This window comes from Brachycentrus maculatus, unplaced genomic scaffold (assembly GCF_059751285.1).
Source record: "Brachycentrus maculatus isolate JH-2025_06_01 unplaced genomic scaffold, ASM5975128v1 h1tg000216l, whole genome shotgun sequence".
In the NCBI taxonomy this organism is placed as follows: Eukaryota; Metazoa; Arthropoda; class Insecta; order Trichoptera; family Brachycentridae; genus Brachycentrus; species Brachycentrus maculatus.
In genome coordinates, this window is record NW_028280967.1 from 2,017,594 (window position 1) to 2,041,495 (window position 23,902).

Sequence of the window (23,902 nt, forward strand, 5' to 3'; positions counted from 1 at the left end):
TCCGTTAAAATTCCGTTATAATCCTTCAAATTCCGTTTGATCTCTTTATTCCTTCAAAATCCGTATAAAACGGACAAATTCGTATTTGTCCAAATTGTCCGTCATATTTAATATTCCTAGTTGCTTTTATTGGCCATATTTAAAGTTTAAATAAAACAATTTTGTAATGTTGGGTCTGGTAAATGTTATTCATAATGTCATTCATTTGCAGCGACGGAAATAAATAATTTGTAAAAAAATCGGGAATCAAATCCTAACATAAAATCGTAAAAATACACAAACGTTTCTGTGTTTGCGCGTGTGGCGTGCTTTGTAAGTATGCGTGCATGTCGTACGTCGTAACACGTTACTCCGCTAGTCCAATAGTGTGCAGATTGTCTTACCCGACACTACGCCCCACTTAGGGAGCTTGTCCACTACCCGAAATTCCGTGTAATTTTACTGTCCGGCACGTCAGTTGGCGTTTTAAAATGATGATTGGCTTGGATTGGCTTGTGCTTTTGTCCATCTTTCTTCGGATCGGAGCTCTTGATCGGTGCGTGAACACGTTGCGCGTAAATTCGATCGTAAAATCGTCGTTTTAAAACGCAAACTGACGTGTCGGACGGACGATAAAATTATTCTGTGTAGTGGACAAATGCCCTTACGATGTAGATAAAAGACGGATGCAATTTGAGGATTATTATTGTCAACAGAATCATTTCATTGAGATAAAAAGATGGATTGTAATTTGAGAATTATTATTGTCTTCCATTGAGATAAGCAGGTGGACTGATTATGGGAGAGAATATACTTGAGAATTTTTATGGCCTACAGAAATAATTTCATTGAAATAAGAAGAGAGATTATAACTACGTCGCCTACTTTCAAAATCAGCCAGATCCATATAAGTCGATTTTACAAAAAAAATCCAAATTCTCCGGATAACATTTATGTTTCAAAGATTTGTCTATCTTTATATAAAATATTTTAAAATAGAGAATTTTCCCATTTTTTTGGAAAGATTTTCAGTACTCAAAAAAAAACACGAGACACAAATCGATAATGACGTCATCTTAACTTTTGACCTATCTCCGCTCTCTGATTGACCGAAATGGGTCAGAAGGCAAGTTTCATGAATATATCGGAATTTGAAATACAACGCTGTTTTTAAGTATTTCTTAGCGGGGTTTTCAAGTATTTAAAAATTTTGAACAATAAAAACCACAACTGGCATTCCGATAGAGTATTTATTTTAAAATCTTATAAAACTGGATCTAGCGGATTTTGAAAGTAGGCGACACAACTAAAGAATTATTATTGCTAAAGTAAATCATTTCACTGACTCATTGACTCTAATTACTAATTACTCAAGCTGATGGGATATTGTATTGAATTACTTTTAAAAATCGCCATAAAACCATCCGCATATGGTGCGGCGGCGTGGCTTGAATAATTTTATCTTAACATTTTTTATTTCCGCGCGGCGCCGTGGCGGCGCGGCTTTGAAATATTTTTATCATAACATTTTTTATTTGTTATAAATTTACTTAAATGTATTGGCACTTTTTCGTACGGGACAAAAGTGATTTTGTTATACATAATAACGGGATTTCGTTATATAAATGCATTTTTGTATGAAAAATTAGTTTTAGGGAATAAATTCGGTTTTTTTTTTCGATATACGTCATTTTTCGATATATCGCGATTACTTATATCGCGATTCTACTGTACTTTCAAAATGAAAAACACATTTATTTTTTATTTTCCAGAGGATGGAGGAGTCTTGACACTGAGGCTCATGAAAGGAGCTGCCGGGTTTGGTTTCACAATTGCCGATAGCGTCCACGGACAGAAAGTCAAAAAGGTAATATATGAATTTATATCGCTAGATCCATGTGTAAGACGGAAGATATTGTGAGGTGGGAACAACAACGAAGGCGATACTGGAATGAGCATGTAAACAAATATCAGAAGACAGACTTCCACGTATCGCCCATCAAGGAAACCCTGAAGGACGCAGACCCCCAGGCAGACCTCCAAACAGGTGGAGAGATAGCTGGCTGTCAACATCGCAAGAGCTACAGATAGGCGAAGGCACAGACAGATCCTGAGGATTTATAAAATGAAGAAGAAGCTAATTCCCTCTTACTCATCTCAGGTCTGAAACATTCACGCAGCTTGGACCAATCCCAGCCAACTGCCGCCGACGGGCGTCCTGCAGGTTGGCAGTTAGCTGGCTGGTTTAGCGGCAGGCTGAAGCGATAGTTTGGCTACCAGGCCGGAGGTCCCGGGTTCGATTCCCAGGCGGGGAGGTCAAAATAAATACATGTGATCTTCCAGTCTGCGAACACTGCTCATTCAAAAGCATCAAATAGTTAAGAAATGAAACTAATGTATTGTTTTTTTAAATTAGGTTTTGGACAGGGTGCGCTGCGGAGGACTGCGAGAGGGTGACCTCCTGCTTTCCATCAACCAGACTACTGTCAGTAATGTGTCCCATGCACACGTCGTTCAGGTATTTATTTTATATTTTCTTTCTCATCGATTTGGGTTTCTTTTTTATATAACCTTTATCCTCTCCCAAATGCTTCTTCTTATACCTTTTCACTATAGGAGGTTAGCCATCAGCTCTGCATACAGACATGCGTATTGCGACATGTTATTTCTTTGGTTCTCGCAGTTAGGTAGATGCTCGACTGCGAAACTAGCGTCGCAGGTTCGATTCCCGCCAATTGCAAAATTAATTCAAGAAAAAATTATTTTTAATTGGTCTGGGTGTTTGTGATGTATTTTTCACATTTACCTTCACTATCCTTACTATCCTACCTGCAGAGAAACATCTAAAATAGACGCTTTCCGGGTTATTCCTTTAAAAAAAAAAGTAAAAAACTGTAATAAATGTGATATGTATTTTCACAAGGAGAAAGCGAGACAATGAAACTATTTAAGTTTCATAATTAAATAATTAAAATGTAACTTTGTTTAAAAATCACTACAAATATTTTATAATAATCCTAAATATTAATACTAAATTTTTTAATATTAATCAGTCTTGATAAAGAAGCGGTTAGCTTCGAAACCGGTAAACATTATAATTAAGTTAATAAAATATTTATACATAGTGGTTTTAAAACAAAGTTACATTTTAATTATAAAATGGAAAATCACAAAGTTAGTGCTTCAAATATAAATTTAACTTTCGTTTGATCCTAATTCTGGCTTCTCGTTTCGTCGTTTATTCGTTCGGCTGTGCAGTAAAAAGAATGTGAAACCAGTGATTCTGAGTGTACTATGATTTCCATACAAATATGAACTGGGGACTTATGGTACACTGCTTCAGATCACATGTAATTTTTCGATGATTAGTACGGGAAAGTTTAACCTGTGCAGGAGTGTGGCCATACATGATCGTCCAAACAAAACTCACCTCAAAGGAGTATGGGTGTACATGAACACTTCGCTCACTCCTTTCTAAAATGACACTTCGCTCACTCCTTTAAAAAACATCATAAATCAAAAATCGTCAATTTTCAGTTGTGCATGTTTTCGGAATGCCCAGAAAATGTACTATATCCCAGCAAAAGTGGCATATTTTAAACTTAATATTTACCTGCTGCAGGGCAGAAAATGTTGTTTTTGTATTTTGAAGAAAAGGTATTGTTTGATTTTTTTTTTAAATATACTAAATATTTTTCAAATGGAGAAAAAACCTTCAGGTTTTACCTAAAAAGATCTGTTGCACAGTAAAAAGTTCAATAAGTGGCTTGATATTTATTTTTAATACATTATACTTTAAAAACGTTCTCCTGAAAAATCAAGTTTTTTGATTTATGACGTTCTTGAAAGGAGTGAGCGACTTGTGCTATCTCTACAGCGACCCATTAAAGGAGCGGTATTGCCCCCTTTGAAAGCTTATGGTTTTATTACTGTCAATTACACAAGAGATGTCAGTAAGGGTTGCGCTCATACGGGCAAACAAATTTATTATATACATATTACTTATTTATTTTTTTACAAAAATGTTAATAATATTAGTATATAACCACTCACCGAGATTGTTATGTCTACCGGTTTCGAGACCTACCCGCCTCTTCGTCAGGACAATCACTATTACAGCATGCAAACAAAACCGCCCTTCACCACCATATCACCATTTACACGCTTAACACTACACAAAATGTTTAACACATGCGATTTTTGGTCGACCCGAAGACTAACATGCACTAAAGTTTTCACCACAGACATGCGTTACGAGCCGAGGTTAAACATGCACTAAGGTTGAACGTATTAATCAAACAGCTTATATACTCGTAGGATGAAAGGAGTGGGCGGGGTTTGAATTGGATATTGACGAATCTTGCTTAACCGATGTTGAATCAAATAATGGACTAAAAGTAAAATTTATCGGGTGGTTAATTAGAGGAATATTATTTTTAAGTGCTTTTCTAATATAAAAAATTCTATATTATTTATTTTTAACCTTTTATTATATATTCTTGCAATATCTGAATGAATTTATTTGTCTGCAGGTATTGAAGGACTGTCCGCAGAAGAAGGAGGCAACTATAAAAGTGGTGAGAAGGCCCGGGTACTACACCAAGTCTGCTCAGAACGGCACCACCAAACCAGCCGTCAGCTCCAAGACGCGAATCACCAAGGACATCAGCAGTAAGGATTATATTACCAGATTACCTCAAAAGCTCATAATAAAATGTAAAAAATACACTAAAAAAACTATCTACACTATTCAGCTGTCCAAACTCAAAACACAGTAAGGGACATTTTTTTGTACTATATTTTTTTTTGCATTTTTGGAGTAAGTAGATTCTATTTAGTCAAAAAATGCAAAAAAACGTACTATAAAAAAAGTCCCTTACTGTGTTTTAAGTTTGGACAGCCGTATTGTCCGCCTACGTGGTGTAATGGTTAGCACGCTAGGCTACCGTACTGGAGGTCCGGGGTTCGATTCCCAGTGGGGGTCAAATAAATATAAGTGTTTTTTTTTCACACTAATATTTATTCAATATTACCCTGGACTGGTACCTGAAGCGGAGGGCTGATCACCTTTCCTTCATGTGTTAATGATCAAGATAACACTGTGTTTATATGATACAGTGCCCTATGCACCATCGGGTGCGGATAAGGGATAAACAAAAAACAACAAACAAAAATCTATAATTAAAATATAACTTTGTTTGAAAATCACTATAAATATTTACTTATAACTTAATTATAATGTTTACCGGTTTCGAAGCTAACCGTTTCTTTTTCAAGACTGATTAATACTAATTTTACTAATATTAATCAGTCTTGAAAAAGAAGCGGTTAGCTTCGAAACCGGTAGACGTTATAATCAAGTTATAATAAAATATTTATAGTCATATTAAAACAAAGTTATATTTTAATTATAAAATGAAAAATCACAAAGTTAGTGCTTCAAATATAAATTATATACTAAAAAATCTTACTAACTACCTAGCTGCTTCCGGCAGGAATACCCAAAGACAATAGAACGCCACACCAATCTGTCTTTGCAAATAACCTCCGTCTCTTCCACGTTCATGCACCTCCTCATACATACCCGCCGATTATTATATTTATAACGTATTTCTGTTAATTTGTAGGTTTATTCAGAAGTAAGACTCCCACGGCAGACCTGTACAGCACTCAGCCCAAGGAAGTTCTTCCTTCCCGACCCAAAACACCTCTGGTGGACACCAGGAACATGACGGCAATGGATAACTACATTAATATCGGTGAGAGACAACTATATAGTGGCCAGTCCTCGTTCGTATGACTACGAAAAATTAATGTTTTTATCCAAAAAAACCTGCAAAAGCTTTTTATGAATCTTCTTCATCTTCAAACCCTTACCCGCACCCCAATGGTGCATAGGGCACAGCATCATATAAACGCAGTGTTATCTTGATCGTTAACACATGAAGGAAAGATGATCAGCCCTCCGCTTCAGGTACCAGTCCAGGGTAATATTGAATAAATATTATAGTGAAAAGTCACTTATATTTATTGAACCCCTCCCGGGAATCGAACCTGGGACCTCCAGTACGGTAGTCCAGTGTGCTAACCATTACACTACGGAGGCGGACAATACCTAATAAATACCTAATAAATAAAAAAAACTACATGGTTTGTGTTAATATCATGTATTAGTTTTAGAAAATAAAGATAACTATGTATATCCTATATCAAATTACATGATATCAAATGTATCACAGAAAAAAGTAAATTATTACATGATCATTTAATATATGATCAAACTGTAAAATTAAACATTTTATACTATAGCTATGACACAATATTTTGAGTATATCCAAATTATTGTTTACAAATTCTGGATTTGCTCCACTTTGGAGTTATTTATATCAAAATGCAGTTGATCTTTTTCAGTTCAATCCAAGCATAAATACACTAAATTTGAGTAATCTGGTTGTCAATCATGGGTAGAACGATAAATTTTATAAATTGTACAAAGTGATTACTTAAATCGGCCAATGAAGGATCGTAGATTCTGTAAATGCCCCATATTCGTCTTCATCTGTGTTGAAATCTGATAAGCAAATTACTAATCCACTTATTTTTATAATTTCTAGGTGGGATCAGCTACAGTCAAGAAGACCTCACGTCAGCGATGGCCGGCGCCCAACAGATATCGCCAAACCTCTCAGCTTCCTACAAATTCATCAAGAAGCGCCGAAACAGCTCGAATATAAACGTGACGCAACCCTTGAACGGCTCGAACAGCATCTCCCTGAGCAACCCGGGCAGCGTTCAGCTGTCTTCGAGCAACGGGAACATCAACAATATAACCAATTCCAACCTCTCCGCGTCTGGTGCGCACTTTCGCGGCACTGGCGTGGGGGGGTCCACCGACGGGAAGGACATTTTGGATTCCGGCGAGATCTCCAATTACGCCAACGAGATTGGGCTGGACGACGCCAACGACAGGGTGTCCGGCTTGCTGCCGCTCGTGCAGACGCTGGCGTTGAACGAGAGCAACATGGCGGCGGCGTACGGCGGCGTCAATAACAATGGCAACAGTGTCGCGGGGGAGTCCAGTGACAACGGAGGTAAGAATTACGATTGTGAGTACATGTTTTTTTAATAAATTTATTTATTTTTAATTTTTTCAACAATTTTTTTTGTATATAACCGCTCACCGAGATTTTTGTCCACTGGTTTTGAGACATTTTTGAGACAAAATATCAGTAATATTATTTGATTTATTAACATAACAGAAGGACATTCAACCCCTTATCCGCACCCCAATGGTGCATAGGTCACTTTATCATATAAACGCAGTGTTACCTTGATCGTTAACTTATGAAGGAAAGGTGATCAGCCCTCTGCTTCAGGTACCAGTCCAGGGTAATATTGAATAAATATTAGAATGAAAAAAATCACTTACATTTATTTGACCTTCCCCTGGGAATCGAACCCGGGACCTCCAGAACGGTAGCCGAGCGTGCTGACCATTACACTACGGAGGCTGACAAATTATTATTTACAAAAGATATTTATTTACAAAATTTTAAGTGTGTCTAAATACTTGTTCACAAATCTGGATTTTCTTTACTGAGGAGTTATTTTTTACATTTTATTTGACATCTCAACATAGATGAAAAAGAGTATCAATGTATCAAGTTAAATTTTTTTTGACTAGTGTGGTTGTCAATCATGGGTGAATGTTACATGTGTGGAAAGTGATTACTAAACCAAGCCTATGACAGGTAACCTCTGTAAATGCCTAGACTTGCATATTGTTCTTCATGTATGTTGAGATGTCAAAAAAAAAAAAAAAAATTGAAGAGAAATATTTGTGTAAAGTGATTACTTAACCAGCTTTTGACAGTTCATAAGCCCTGTAAATACCCAGACTTCCATATTCTTCATTGAGATGTCAAAATGAAAAATATATATGAGTGTGTGATTTTCTATAATTAGGCTTCCTGGAAGATGGCAGTGCCGTGACATCGCCGCCCGTGGTGAGCGGGAGAGGCTCCGCCGCGGGCTGCTTCAGCTGCTACAATCCCGGGGGGACCGACTCCCCGTTGGCCACCCGGAACCACGTTCACGTCGACCCCGTAAGTCTCCCCGTTCATAATTCATCTTCTTCTTTGTGTACCTTGTCAGGTCCCCCCGTAATTAGCGATCACTATGGCAAAGGCTTTGCGGTCCTGCACCGTACGAAACAACACCTTTTCCCCTCTCATCCCGGTCCAGTCGGGAATGTTGGGAAGCCACGATGTCTGTTTATTTGAAATGAAGAAACATCCCATTTTCTAAATAAAATCTTTGTTGAAACTCATCAGTTAAAGGGTGGAATAAATAGAAATATTTTCGACATAATAGTCATAAACACACGACATAATCATAAATTAAACCCTGAGGAGGGCAACAGGTTGTTGCCGAAACTAGTTGGTTGTGAATAAAAATGTGAGTGGATCAAAAAAAGTCTTTTCTCAAAATAATATAGAAATATTTGCACCTATTTTCTGTAAAATTTATATTTGATATCTAATATCTGCGGTGAAACAGAAGAGGGGCACAAGTCTCTAACATATACTGTAGGACTTGTGCCCCTTTTCCGTGTCATATATTATCACTTTTTGTGATCACCTGTCGATGAAAACATCTGTAGTTTTTGTAACTAGTAAAACTCAATTAGTGGTCTAAAATTAGTGCTTAATTTTTCAACAATCAACATGTCATTCCACAAAGTTAATGCCATATCAAAAAATTATAAAATTGTGTATAGTATGGCAAATAATCTAAGATATATATTTAAAAATTTTATAAATTGTTTTTAAAGTAAATTATTTTTAAAATGCAAAAAGTAATATTTATTTTCAATTCCTCTTTTTCATATCTACCTTTCCTATCATTACTATCCTACCTGCAGACAAACACCCATTCCATCCTATTCCACTCCCATTATGCTAACACTCTGTTTCACACTGTATTACATAAATACATATACATAAATATTCACAAAGTTGTTAGACCGCCGTGTTTCTTCAATCACAGCACAGGACAGCATTAAAATATGCCATATTTTCCAGAACTTGCCGATGAACAGACACAACTACGATGAAGTGTCTCCAGTGGCAGTGGATTGGGGAAATGTTGATCCAAATCAGGTAATGCTTTTAATATTCCCTTATTCTGTTTTTTATATTAATTACTATCTGGTTTTCTGTAACTAGATTTCCTTCTAAATAAAGTGCCTTACTTTTTTTTCTTCTTTAAACCCTTATCCGCACCCGATGGTGCATAGGGCGCTGCATCATATGTACGCAGTGTTATCTTGACCGTTAAGACATGAATGAAAGGTGATCAGCCCTCCGCTTCAGGTGCCACAGTCCAGGGTAATATTGGATAAATATTAGAGTGAAAAAAATCACTTATATTTATTTGACCCCCCCCCCTGGGAATCGAACCCGGGATCTCCAGAACGGTAGCAGAGAGTGCTGACCATTACACTACGGAGGCGGACATAAATAGGCATACTATTAACCAGGACTTGTACCTGAAGCGAAGGGCTCGATCACCTCTCCTTCATGTGTTAATGATGAAAATAACACTGCGTTTATATATGTCAGTGCCCCATGCACCATTGGGTGCACATAAGGGTTTGAAATAGAGAAGATGGATATTAGGAATGGAGTAATACAGGAAGCGATTTTAAAATTTACTGTTATGTTTCAGTGTGAGGAGATCATTGATCCGGAAGCCGATATCGTAGTAGTGCTAGGGAGGGGCGCAGCAGGGTTTGGGTTCCGCATTGTCGGCGGCACTGAGGAGGGATCTCAGGTGGCCGTGGGGCACATAGTACCAGGTATTTTTAAGTTTAATATCTTTGTAGTAATCATAATAATTAAAATAAGTAACATGACTAGATGTATGGATGTGAAGGAGGCGAAGAGTGTATGTCAGGACAGAAGAGTGTGGCGTTCCATCCTCTCTGCCTACCCTACCCCTGTGGAGAAATGGTGTGATGGTAGTAGTAGTACTAGTACTAGTAGTGACATAAATTAAACACTTCATTATTATTAATATTATTTTAAATACTTATAAACATATAAATACATATTTAAATACATATATACATATATACATATATACATACCCATTTTACATAACCCATTCATATAATTATATTTTATTTAAAAATTAGTGCATATACATGCACTAATTTTTAAATAAAATATAATTATATGAATGGGTTATGTAAAATGGGTATTATTCTGTAAATTTTAAACATTTTGTCGCTTCACTGCACGGGTAGGGAGAGAAAACTACAAATTACTGCACTAATCTGTCTTTGCAAACAATCTTTGTCTCTTCCACATACATGCATCTCCTCATACATACCCGCTGATTGTTCCGAATCTTGATCTGAACACTTTTTAGTACATATTTTGAATACTTGATCATGCCAAGTTTTCCTCTGTATTACTCCAATTACACCTCACAAATTCATTTTACTGTTCTTTCTTCGCTCATTCGTTCCAAACGCCCAAACCATCTCAACACACCTATCTTAATTTTATCAATAATGTTTATCTCAGCCTTGCATCTCTTTCTTCCTATTTTTTGACATCTCATCAAAGATGAAGAAGAATATGGAAGTCTGGGCATTTATGGGGCTGACGACCGTCATAGGCCGGTTTAAGTGATCACTTTACACATGTGTAACATTCACCAATTCTACCCATTATTGACAACCACACTACTCGAATTCTTAGAAGTTCCATATATATGAACCAATTTAGAAACTTTGTTCTTGAATCACTAGAACTTCACTAGAGACATCTATTGGTGAGATGTAAAGAAGCTTTTTACTAAGCAGAAACTCTTATATTATATCTCTTTCCTCCTATCACCATTCAAATATCTATCATACATATTATAATTTTGCTTTACTTCCATCAATAAATACAATATTATTAGTAAGGATGTAAATACACTGCTGTTGGTCAGTTTTTCACTACCCTGACCCAAATTAGGGTCTCATACTAATCACAAGTAACCGCAAACTCCATTCCGATCTCAGTGTTTTTTTGGCAACTCTCGCGCTTTACCAAAAGTAAGCAAATAGAACACTTATAAAGGTCTCCCGCTCTCTACTAACAGTATGTAAAAGACACTTTTAAGCATTTCCCACAAACAATGTATTAACCTTTTAACCGCGTTAACTTTGTTCCTGACAGACGCCCGTGCGCGGCGGTATTTCGCCGTTTTTTAAATGATTACTTTTATCATGTATTTAGTTAAGAAATGATTTATTTTCCTAAACAAAAACGTTCAATGGGATTCATTATGCCTTTTTGGTACTCTATAATACACGTGTGTCACATTATTCTTGAAATATATCGTAATATAAACAAATTAGATCGTAACATAAATAAATCAAAGCACGCATCGTGTGTCACTCTTACCCACTGGCGATGCGTAGCATCGAGAGTGAGACAGATATAGGGCATGATTATGGCGCGGACTAATTATCGACCTCAAGAAAAATCAGGGATCTGTTCTTTTATTTATCCTCGTGATGTTACAAATTATTAGTCAGATATTTCAACAGATGTCAAAATCAATGAAAAAATCACCATGAAAAAATCCCTCTTAGTTGAACTGAGGTTCGAAACTTGGAGCAATCCAAAAACACAAACGCTGATGTCAGCCGCGTATGGGGCATGTTTTGTTAAAACACATACGGTTATGCGAGCCGCGTGGATCCGGTTAAGTAAAGTTAATATGCAATTAAAACAAGACGTTACAGAAAAATAGACATGTATCTAAAATTCCGCTTACAGGTGGTGCCTGCGACCTGGATGGGAGGATCAGCCCCGGAGACTTGCTGACTTCGGTGGACGGAGTCAGCATGCTGGGGGCCTCTCATCGGTCGGCAGTGGCCAGCGTCTGCCAGGCGGCTGCCAATGGACAGGTAATTTAATCACTCGCTGAACGGAAGAATGCATTTACAACATTTTGAGTGTGTCCAAATACTTGTTCACAAAATCTGGATTACCTCCAATTACAGGAGTTATTTTCATATTATTTTTTGATATCTCATCAAAGATGAAGAAGAATATGGAAGTCTGGGCATTACGACCGTCATAGGCTGGTTTAAGTGATCACTTTACACACGTGTAACATTCACCAATTCTACCCATTATTGACAACCACACTACTCAAATTCTTGGAAGTTCTATATATATGAACCAATTTAGAAACCTTGTTCATGAATCACTAGAACTTCACTAGAGACATCTATTGGTGAGATGTAAAGAAGCTTTATCTGGTCAAATTATAAGCTTAATAATAAAAATGAAAATGGTATTTTCTAGCGTTTCTCATGTGTGTGATTATAATCCAGGATTCGGATCTCACATACTAATATAAGAGTTTCTGCTTAATAAAAAGCTTCTTTACATCTCACCAATAGATGTCTCTAGTGAAGTTCTAGTGATTCATGAACAAGGTTTCTAAATTGGTTCATATATATAGAACTTCCAAGAATTTGAGTAGTGTGGTTGTCAATAATGGGTAGAATTGGTGAATGTTACACGTGTGTAAAGTGATCACTAAAACCAGCCTATGACGGTCGTAAGCCCCGTAAATGCCCAGACTTCCATATTCTTCTTCATCTTTGATGAGATATCAAAAAATAATATGTAAGAATGCATGTTGCCGCCTTTCAAGTCGACCTGATGTGATGCTCTGCGCAACATTTGTCTGCGAATAGATTGCAAAGTTTTTATTTTTATTAATTTCACATACTTCATAATTAAAAAAATATGCACCTTATAAATGAAACTTTTAGGTTATAGAAACGGTTGATGTTGAAAGAGTTGCATTACCATAGAACGGGGCTACTTGAACTTTGATGTGTTACTTGAGCCCAGTACAAAAAAAAAATCTGTATTTGGTCTACAATAATGAATGTATTGACATGATTCATTGTTTCCCTGACAGGTGACACTTATCGTCACGATACTTGATCGATACCACAATCTAAATATTTTTTTTGTACTGGGCTCAAGTAATACATCAAAGTTCAAGTAGGCCCCGTTCTACGGTATACTCTTTGCGTTTGTTGACCATTTTATTATTTCAGGATTGGAACATGGTTACGTGGAATTTCAACATTTCTTTTATTCATCGATTTCCATTAATTTTTAGTCTAAGGAAGAGATTATGGGTACGATGTAACCAGTACATTTGGGGTCGTTGGGAGGTTATCTTGTCCACCGTATTCCTTTAACGTTGTCTGCCTGGCTCCAAACTCTTTATTTCTAACTTAAGTAATTATTGGCGCATTAAAAAAAATAATTTGCTTTTTTTTGTTATCTAAAGGTTCACACTCTTTCTGCGCTCGCTTTTTTCCATTTAACTTGTTACACAATGGAAATTGTTAACTTCTTCTTTAACCCTTATCCGCACCCAATGGTGCATAGGGCACTGCATCGTATAGAAGCAGTGTTATCTTGATCGTTAAATACACGAAGGAAAGGTGATTAGCCTTCCGCTTCAGGTGCCAGTCCAGGGTCATATTAAATAAATATTAGACTAAAAAATTACTAATAATTATTTTGACCCTCTTGGGAATCGAACCCGGGACCTCCAGCATGGCAGCCTAGCGTGCTGACCATTACACTAACTAACATGTAACTAATAGATATTAAAACATGTACAGTATAATATGCAAGCATCTACCGGCTCCCTATGCTACGTATTAACACAGTATATGCAGCACACACGCATAGACCGACTATAACGTATGCAATGGTGAGGATAGAAACGATTCTCCCACTCTTTCCTTTCATCCGGTTTAATTTGGAGAAGGGGTTTCACATTTTAGTCTGATCAGGACCAATTACCCCTACCGCGCCTAAAATTAGTCGTCAATTCTAATAATTGGGAATTATCAGTTGGTGACACCAGTCATGCTAACTTAAATCACAAAAAATACAAATTACAGTCGTGTGGAGGCGTTGTTAGCCCGTTGTGGAAGCATCGGAGTTAACGGTGTGGTAGCTTACTAAGCCCGATTGGTACTCGATCACGGGCACACACGTCCACTAACTCCTCAGAGGTTACGAATAATTATTGTATAAAATCATGAAAAGAACAAATGCTTAACTTACTTGGGAATTCACATTTTATTTTAGCGCAAAAGATTTTTGATTACAAGTTGACTTACAATTTACGGATGCTTCTACTCTACACTGATATTTACAAAAAAACTATATTAATAAAAATGTTACAAGGCACGAGACACAAAGGTAGTACGTATTGACAGGGCACACTGCAACATCGGTGACGGAAGAGAGAGAGTACCTTGCTTTGCTGCGGTTTATAAGGACTTGGTGACGTCACTTTGTATGTTCGTAAACACGCGGGGCGCTCACCACAGTCTCGTCTCTGGTCCCATATTTCCCACTGTTTGCTCAAACTTCAGGTAGGTATAATACTGTGTTTTATTCCCCACAGGTGACTCTGGGTATCAAGATGAACCGCAACAATAACACGGGGGCCATCCACTCGTCGGGCGGAAATGTACTTCCCATGCGGCCGCTCCAGCAGCCCTACCTCACCCCGCCGCCGCAGCCCGCCCACATTCTCATGGGAGGAGAGATGCCCATCGGTTCCACCCCCAGGCATTACCTGTGAGTCGTCTATCAACTTGTGTACTTTGTCCATATATATATAATATAATAAACATATATTTCAAGGGGACACACACACACACACACACGCACACGCACGCACGCACGCACGCACGCACTCACTCACGCACTCACGCACGCACGCACTCACTCACTCACTCACTCACTCACTCACGCACACACACACACACACACACACACACACACACACACACACACACACACACACACACACACACACACACACACACACACACACACACACATTTACCCATAACGAAGGTTTGATAGTCCCAAGAATTAACAGTAAATATGGGAGTCAAACACTGCAATATATCGTTCCAAACATTTTTAATTTGTTGCCAACGGAGGTTAGAGGTCAAAATAAAATATGGAACAAAGGCAAAATATAGGACCATTCCTATATTTTGGTAAAATGGTCAAGAGTTAATTCTATGAAAATTTGTAAAATAGTTTATATTCATAATTTTCTCTCTTTTTGTGTGTATATTAGGTTAAAATGGATAAAAACAAAAAAAATATGTATTGTAAAAAGAATTCCACCGACAAGACACAAAAGGTTTGGTGGGTCTCTGCAAATTTTTTGTTATTGTTTTGTTCATAATTGTTCTAAAAAAAAAAAAACAAAAATGATATTGAATAATTTACTTTAATAGACTCTTATTTTTTTATGCTCCTTAACTTAGCTGATTTTTTTTTCTGCTGTGCGTGTCATGTCAGGTCCCCCTAGTCACTTAAGAGTAATTTTCCTCTGAATTCTAAGTGTAATCCGAATGTTATTGAATACCAAAACGATAAATTAAATAATGGCACTCTATAACATGCATTTTACTTTACAGTCAAACCAACTCCAACAGTCCTTACTACAACTTTTATCAAGAGAACAACTATGCACTCAACGGCGCTCTCCCATCCCGTGAAAGGTATGTCACCTAATAACCCTTTAACTGTCCATCATATGCTTACCTGATACTTCTTAGCTTATTTATTGTAACTGCAGACAGTTGGTGAAATTCCATATTGAATTGTTGGGTAATATATCTGTGTCGCACAAATAGCTTATGTCCAACACACTGCTAGACTGTATACTGTAGACTGCTAGGTGTGGCTGTGACTTCTCCGCTCCGTCGCTCTTGGGGTTGTAAATCTAATAATAAATTTCCGAATATTTACACCGGTAGCGATGCGTAGGTACATGTTGTTCCGATTCGTTGTCCAGTGGTCAACTTAACAAATAGTCAAAGTAGCGATGGTCAAGTCCCAGAAGATTCCGAAGTCGAAGTAGTGGCGAAGGGTCGGGGTGGAGATCAAAGTAAACGCAGAGCTCAGTGTCTGTGAGTGGAATGATTTAATTTACGAAAATATACATTTATATGCGCACGGAGCTAATCTGCCGAGCCGGTCGCCCTGTCGCTCGCGCGTGCGACCCCCACCACTTTCCACTGGGTCCCCGTTGGCCCCACCGTAAGTAGCGGGAGCCACGCCCCCTTTCCTTACTCATTACGTCGAGTTTCATTATTAGGGTGGCTGCTCGGACAGAGTCGCTCCGTACTATGTTTTCATCAAGTATTTCACATAAATTATACATAGCGAATACTAAGTCTTAGCCTAAATAAACCTATGCCTATCGCGAGGGCTTTCCTTCGTGGCAAACAAATCCTTTATTAGAGGAACAGCCCTTCGCTCACAATTCTATACATTGGACAAATATAAACGATGAGGCATCATGAGACATCGGGGCCGCACGTCCGTTACACTCCCCCGTGCAGCTTTGCTGCACTCGAACTGCTACTGGCGTAGCGAAGATTACTGTGATCTCCGGCAGCATCCCAGGTGGACCGGACACAACTTCGACCGCTCGACCGGACATCCCCGGCCGGTCAAAGCGACTCGCCAAGTGACTCGAATCCAAGTGGCTCTTCGGCAGCATCGGTGGTTGGCCGTACATCTCCGGCCCGCAAAGGTGATGCGCCCCTGCGGAGAAGCATCATGATGATAAGTTGGCTACATCATCCAGAACAACCTAGTTTGATGCATGATATTGTGGTATAAAGTACCAGGAGGAGTATGCAAGGATATTTGACCTTTGTCAGTGTTTGATAAGTGTCAGTGTTTGTCATGTCTTAATAAGACGAAACGTGTCACATATCACATATCGCTCACTCCTTTCAAGAACGTCATAAATCAAAAAACTTGATTTTTCAGGATAACGTTTTTAAAGTGTAAAAATGTAATACAATTTTACAAAAATAAATATCAAGCCACTTACTGAACTTTTTACTGTGCAATAGATCTTTTTAGGTAAAACCTGAAGGTTTTTTTCTCTATTTGTAAAATATTTAGTTTATTTAAAAAAATAATTAAACAATACCTCTTATTCAAAATGCAAAAACAACACATTCTGCCCTGTAGCAGGTAAATATTAAGTTAAAAATATGCCGATTTTGCTGGGATATAGTACATTTTCTAGGCATTCCGAAAACATGCACAACTGAAAATTGACGATTTTTGATTTATGACGTTCTTGAAAGGAGTGAGCGATATGTAAATAAAGTAGAATTCAATCCAATAACCGTGTTTAATTTTGGATATATTACCCAACACTTCTTACCTTGTTTTCGTCAATTTCAAGTTTCATTCACAATTTATCTATCATTTATTTGTTCATCCGCAGTTAATTGTACGTTTGTTTATACTCTGTTGATATGATTTCAGAATTCCCTCTACGCACACGCTGAACTACGATACTTCGGAGAGCTCTCCGTACCCGCCCTACTATGGACAGAATGGGTCGGGGTACAGACACCCCCCCGCCAGCTATATCAAAAATGTCCCCTACAACCAACTGGCCAATGGAAACAATGGAGGTATATATGCAACAATAAAAAAATATTTTTCAATTACGTCAATTATGAAGAAAAAAAATTGCTATTAACTATTTGACTTAATACAATTCTTTGGTGATTTAAACAATGTCAGGCGGTTTTTTCACCAACCCTGACCCTACATTTATGTTCATTTATTATCCACAACATTTTGAGTATTTGGACATACTCAAAATGTTGTAGATAATAAACATTTTTAATGTGTGTCCAAACACTTGTTCTCAAAATCTGGATTATCTCCAATTACAGGAGTTATTTTCATATGAATTTTTTGGCATCTCATCAAAGATGAAGAAGAATATGGAAGTTTGGGTATTTACGGGGCTGACGACCGTCATAGGCTGGTTTAAGTGATACACACACTACTCAAATTCATATTTATAGAATTTGAGTAGTGTGGTTGTCAATAATGGGTAGAATTGGTGAATGTTTCACATGTGTAAAGTGATCACTTAAACCAGCCTATGACGGTCGTCAGCCCCGTAAATGCCCAGACTTCCATATTCTTCTTCATCTTTGATGAGATGTTAAAAAATAGTAGATAATAAATGTACATTGGCGGGCTTATTTCAATTTTCTAATTATCAATTTCCCAAGAAGCCAATTTATTACAGTGATAATTTTCTTACAAGGGTATATATGATTTCAGGACAGTATGGCAACATGGGCAATGCCCCCTATGATGTTGTGGTGCAGCGGAGTGAAAAGGAAGGGTTCGGGTTCGTCATCATCTCCTCAACCAACAAGGCCACCAGCACTATAGGTCAGTCTCATCTGCGCATACTCAAAATTGATCATTTTCTTGCTTTTCTCGGTCTTCCTCTGCTCCTATTTCCAACTACATCCACCTCGTAAGTCTGTTTTACTGTTCTTTCCTTGCACATTCGATTCCCATGCCTGAACCATCTCGACACACCTTTGTAACACTTTATTTGCTAATGAATTATTTAAGACTTAAATTTGAACCCCTTATCCGCACACAATGGTGCATAGGGCACTGCATCATATAAACACAGTGTTATCTTGATCTTTATAACACATGAAAGAAAGGTGATCAGCCCTCCGCTTCAGTTACAGTCCAGGGTAATTGTAACCGACGTTACCCATCGTTTTGCCGATAGGGGCCCGTCGTCTAACAACAGCTAGGCTCAGCCGTTGTAAGTGGCCAGCCGCTCGGTTGCGACCTACCAGACTGGTCCGGTAGGTCGCAAGGAAGCCGAACAATATCCACTGGCCCTGAAAGGGGCCTCCGACTTGGTATCGGTCTAATGGATACCAGACTGAGGTACGGAGAGCATGATCACAGGGAGCTCGCACTGACTCGTGTGTCGTAACGTACTCACTAGCCCTGAAAAGGGCTTTCCAACGGTCCGGTGTTGGTGCAGTGAGACGGCGAGTTAGGCAAAGTCCAGCGGCGAATTCTCGAGGAGAAGGAGCGTCAGAACGAGTAGAATAAGAACACCGAGTTGGTTTTCACACTGTTTATTTCTTCAACAAATAAGGGCGCCGGAGGCTTACAATTCTACATAACGGTAAAGTACTGTTACCCGGTACTTTTCTTTAACGCGGGCTCCTTCTGCGGGCGACCACGCTCTCGCTCCTCGCCTTCCCCTCCGGGCGAGCAGAGCTCAGTCGGTGCGCCCGCACTGTACGGACCACATCAATAGCAATACATAGAGCAATTATACATAATACACTACTGCATACTAGTCTTTATAACCCGATGCCTGGCGCGAGGGCTGTTCCTTCCTAGTGGCAAACAAATCCTTTATTAAAGGAACAGCCCTTCGCCTACAATTCTTTACAACATATACGACAGTAATATACAATATTGAGACAAGTAAGAGACAATTCACATCCTATCACGGGGGTCCAAATGTCTCCTTAGCTCGCAGCTCGTTCATGCGATGCGCCGCGGCGTGAAGATCCAAGCGATCTCCCGGCAGCGTCGGGTTCGTGCCTGACATTTCCGGTCGGTCAAGGCGATGCGCCGTGCCAGAATCCAAGTGGTCTTCCGGCAGCATCAGTGTTTGGCCGGACAACTCTGGCTTTGCAATGTGATGCGCTGCGCCATCGGAGGTGGGCCGGACATCCTGACTGGAAGAAGAAGGACTGGATGCTTACTACCTGGCCAACCCCCAGCTTCTGAACAAAATGGTCGCAAAGCTGCCCCCCTTTTTGAAGTGGGACTGGTTTGGGTATCGCGTCGGGGGCCCGAAGAGGGCCAACATCTAGGATTTGGCAGCGTGGCTCGTCGAAATAACCGCGGTAGTGCCGTCGTCGGGAGGCTTGAGCGCGCTAGTTCCGAACGTTAAGTGCCAGCGAGAGAAACGCACCGACGGCCGCGAGAAACAGGTGGGCGCAAGGGACAAGAGACATGTGCTCGTGTGTGCAGTGGAAAAGTGTGTGTGCTGCGATGTGCCAGCGCACAAACTCGCGCAATGTGAGATGTTTAAAACGAAGGCGTCGGGCAAGAGACGAGCCCTCGCGCTCACTAGTTTCGCGTGTTTTGTGTGCTTGGATGTGGGACATAGTGCGATTTGTGCGGCGGTCGCCGTTGTGCCTATAACCTTGAAGGGACCGCGCGGCGCCCCTGTGTTTCAAGCGGATGGGCGGTTAACAGTAACCACCTGGATCGTGGCGCGGCGCATCGCCTTGACACGCCGGAGATGTCCGGCCCACCTTGGATGCTGCCGGAAGATCGCAGGGATCTTCGTGCGGCGCATCACCTTTGCATGCCGGAGCCATCCGGTCCACCCTCTCGCCACGTGGTGGTTCACGGCAGCATCGGGGGTGGGCCGGACATCTCCGGCGTGTCTCCAGGTGGCCCCGCGCCACGATCCAGGTGGCCCCGCGGCAATACGACATCTCCGGCGTGACAAGGTGATGCGCAGCGCAACAATCCAGGTGGCCCCGCGGCAGCATCGGGGGTGTCAAGACGATGCGCCGCGCCACGATCTAGGTGACCCTGCAGCAGTACGATGGGCCAGACATCTCCGGCGTGACAAGGTCATGCGCAGCGCCTAATCCAGGCGCGGGGCCACCTCGATTGTTGGGCCGGACATCTCCGGGTGACAAGGTGATGCGCAGCGCAACAATCGAGGTGGCCCCGCGCCTGGATTAGGCGCTGCGCATGACCTTGTCACGCCGGAGATGTCCGGCCCACGATCCAAGTGGCCCCGCGGCAGCATCGGTGGGCTGGAAATCTCCGGCGTGACAAGATCATGCATGCGCAGCGCAACGATCCAGGTGGCCCCGCGCCTGGATTAGGCGCTGCGCATGACCTTGTTTAGCCGGAGATGTCCGGCCCACCGATGCTGCCGCGGGGCCACCTGAATTGTGGCGCGGGGCCACCTGGATCGTTGTGCTGCGCATGACCTTAACACGCCGGATATGTCCGGCCCACGTGGCAAGGCGATGCGCCGCGCCACGATCTAGGTGGTTCACGGCAGCATCGGGGGTGGGCCGGACATCTCCGGCGTGTCTCCAGGTGGCCCCGCGCCACGATCCAGGTGGCCCCGCGGCACGATCCAGGTGGCCCCGCGGCAATACGACATCTCCGGCGTGACAAGGTGATGCGCAGCGCAACAATCCAGGTGGCCCCGCGGCAGCATCGGGGGTGTCAAGACGATGCGCCGCGCCACGATCTAGGTGACCCTGCAGCAGTACGATGGGCCAGACATCTCCCGCGTGTTAAGGTCATGCGCAGCGCAACGATCCAGGTGGCCCGCGCCTGGATTAGGCGCTGCGCATGACCTTGTCACGCCGGAGATGTCTGGCCCACCGATGCTGCCGCGGGGCCACCTGGATTGTGGCGCGGGGCCACCTGGATCATTGCGCTGCGCATGACCTTGTCACGCCGGAGATGTACGGCCCACCGATGCTACCGCGGGGCCACCTGGATCGTTGCGCTGAGCATGACCTTAACACGCCGGATATGTCCGGCCCACGTGTCAAGACGATGCGCCGCGCCGCGATCCAGGTGACCCTGCGGCAATACGATGGGCCGGACATCTCCGGCGTGACAAGGTGATGCGCAGCGCAACAATCCAGGTGGCCCCGCGGCAGCATCGGGGGTGTTAAGACGATGCGCCGCGCCACGATCCAGGTGACCCTGCGGCAATACGATGGGCCGGACACCTCCGGGTGACAAGGTTATGCGCAGCGCAACAATCGAGGTGGCCCTGCGCCTGGATTAGGCGCTGCGCATGACCTTGTCACGCAGGAGATGTCCGGCCCACCGATGCTGCCGCGGGGCCACCTGAATTGTGGCGCGGGGCCACCTGGATCGTTGTGCTGCGCATGACCTTAACACGCCGGATATGTCCGGCCCACGTGGCAAGGCGATGCGCCGCGCCACGATCCAGGTGGTTCACGGCAGCATCGGGGGGGGAGCCGGACATCTCCGGCGTGTCAAGACGATGCGCCCCGCCACGATCCAGGTGACCCTGCGGCAATACGATGGGCCGGACATCTCCGGCGTGTTAAGGTCACCGATGCTGCCGCGGGGCCACCTGGATTGTGGCGCGGGGCCACCTGGATCATTGCGCTGCGCATGACCTTGTCACGCCGGAGATGTACGGCCCACCGATGCTGCTGCGGGGCCACCTGGATCGTTGCCCTGCGCATTACCTTAACACGCCGGAGATGTCCGGCCCACGATCCAAGTGGCCCCGCGGCAGCATCGGTGGGCCGGACATCTCCGGCGTGACAAGATCATGCATGCGCAGCGCAACAATCCAGGTGGCCCCGCGCCTGGATTAGGCGCTGCGCATGACCTCGTCACGCCGGAGATGTCCGGCCCACCGATGCTGCCGCGGGGCCATCTGAATTGTGGCGCGGGGCCACCTGGATCGTTGTGCTGCGCATGACCTTAACACTCCGGATATGTCCGGCCCACGTGTCAAGACGATGCGCCGCGCCACGATCCAGGTGACCCTGCGGCAATACGATGGGCCGGACATCTCCGGCGTGACAAGGAGATGCGCAGCGCAACAATCCAAGTGGCCCCGCGGCAGCATCGGTGGGCCGGACATCTCCGGCGTGACAAGATCATGCATGCGCAGCGCAACGATCCAGGTGGCTCCGCGCCTGGATTAGGCGCTGCGCATGACCTTGTCACGCCGGAGATGTCCGGCCCACCGATGCTGCCGCGGGGCCACCTGGATCGTTGCCCTGCGCATTACCTTAACACGCCGGAGATGTCCGGCCCACGATCCAGGTGGCCCCGCGGCAGCATCGGTGGGCCGGACATCTCAGGCGTGTCAAGACGATGCGCCGCTCCACAATCCAGATGACCCCGCAGCAGTGCGACGGGCCGGACATCTCCGGCGTGACAAGGTCATGCGCAGCGCAACAATCCAGGTGGCCCCGCGCCTGGATTAGGCGCTGCGCATGACCTTGTCACGCCTGAGATGTCTTGCCCACCGATGCTGCCGCGGGGCCACCTGAATTGTGGCGCGGGGCTACCTGGATCGTTGCCCTGCGCATGATCTTAACACGCCGGAGATGTCCGGCCCATTGTATTGCCGCAGGGTCACCTGGATCGTGGCGGGGCGCATCATCTTGACACGCCGGAGATGTCCGGCCCACCCCCGATGCTGCCAACACGGCTGCCGGAAGATCGCAGGGATCTTCGCGCGCCGCATCACCTTTGCATGCCGAAGCCGTCCGGTCCACCCCCATGCTGTAGCGGGCCACCTGGATCGTGGCCGCTCGACGTGTTGGCCGGACAATTCCGGCTCTGCGATGTGATGCGACGCGCCACGATCCAGGTGGCCCCGCGGCAGCATCGGGGGTGGACCGGACGGCTCCGGCATGCAAAGGTGATGCGCCGCACGAAGATCCCTGCCATCTTCCGGCAGCATCCAAGGTGGGCCGGACATCTCCGGTGTGTCAAGGCGATGCGCCGCGCCACGATCCAGGTGGTTACTGTTAACCGCCCATCCGCTTAACACACAGGGGCGCCGCGCCGTCCCTTCAAGGTTATCGGCACCACTTTGAAGGTAACCGGTACTTTCACGGTATTCACATAGGATAAACAATACATCGATCGGTGCACTATCATCCGGGTTGAGCAACCGGTGATGGCGACCGCCGCACAAATCGCACTATGTCCCACATCCAAGCACACAAAACACGCGAAACTAGTGAGCGCGAGCGCTCGTCTCTTGCCCGACGCCTTCGTTTTAAACATCTCACATTGCGCGAGTTTGTGCGCTCCATCGCAGCAAACACACTTTTCCACTGCACACACGAGCACATGTCTCTTGTCCCTTGCGCCCACCTGTTTCTCGCGGCCGTCGGTGCGTTTCTCTCGCT

At 43.0% G+C, this 23,902-nt stretch overlaps 1 protein-coding gene and 1 long non-coding RNA gene across 4 annotated transcripts in view; one reads left to right on the plus strand and one right to left on the minus strand.

The window, feature by feature from the left end:
• Magi (membrane associated guanylate kinase, WW and PDZ domain containing protein magi) overlaps positions 1 to 23,902 on the plus strand; it is a 42,892-nt gene that overhangs the window by 16,803 nt on the left and 2,187 nt on the right. For 2 of the 3 annotated variants that reach the window (XM_088264146.1, XM_088264145.1), the window contains exons 11-23: positions 1,752 to 1,846; positions 2,396 to 2,497; positions 4,512 to 4,650; positions 5,607 to 5,738; positions 6,594 to 7,070; positions 7,945 to 8,084; positions 9,063 to 9,140; positions 9,709 to 9,838; positions 11,820 to 11,950; positions 14,500 to 14,675; positions 15,536 to 15,619; positions 17,412 to 17,563; positions 18,231 to 18,344. In XM_088264146.1, the coding sequence (XP_088120272.1) occupies positions 1,752 to 1,846; positions 2,396 to 2,497; positions 4,512 to 4,650; positions 5,607 to 5,738; positions 6,594 to 7,070; positions 7,945 to 8,084; positions 9,063 to 9,140; positions 9,709 to 9,838; positions 11,820 to 11,950; positions 14,500 to 14,675; positions 15,536 to 15,619; positions 17,412 to 17,563; positions 18,231 to 18,344 (1,950 nt within the window). Of the gene's footprint in view, positions 1 to 1,751; positions 1,847 to 2,395; positions 2,498 to 4,511; positions 4,651 to 5,606; positions 5,739 to 6,593; positions 7,086 to 7,944; positions 8,085 to 9,062; positions 9,141 to 9,708; positions 9,839 to 11,819; positions 11,951 to 14,499; positions 14,676 to 15,535; positions 15,620 to 17,411; positions 17,564 to 18,230; positions 18,345 to 23,902 lie in introns of all 3 variants that reach the window. The other variant, XM_088264144.1, reaches the window with a different exon arrangement.
• LOC148306978 (uncharacterized) overlaps positions 16,022 to 23,902 on the minus strand; it is a 166,553-nt gene continuing 158,672 nt past the window's right edge. Inside the window, exon 3 of the long non-coding RNA XR_015837917.1 lies at positions 16,022 to 16,670. This is a non-coding gene — a long non-coding RNA (uncharacterized LOC148306978). The remainder of the gene's footprint in view (positions 16,671 to 23,902) is intronic.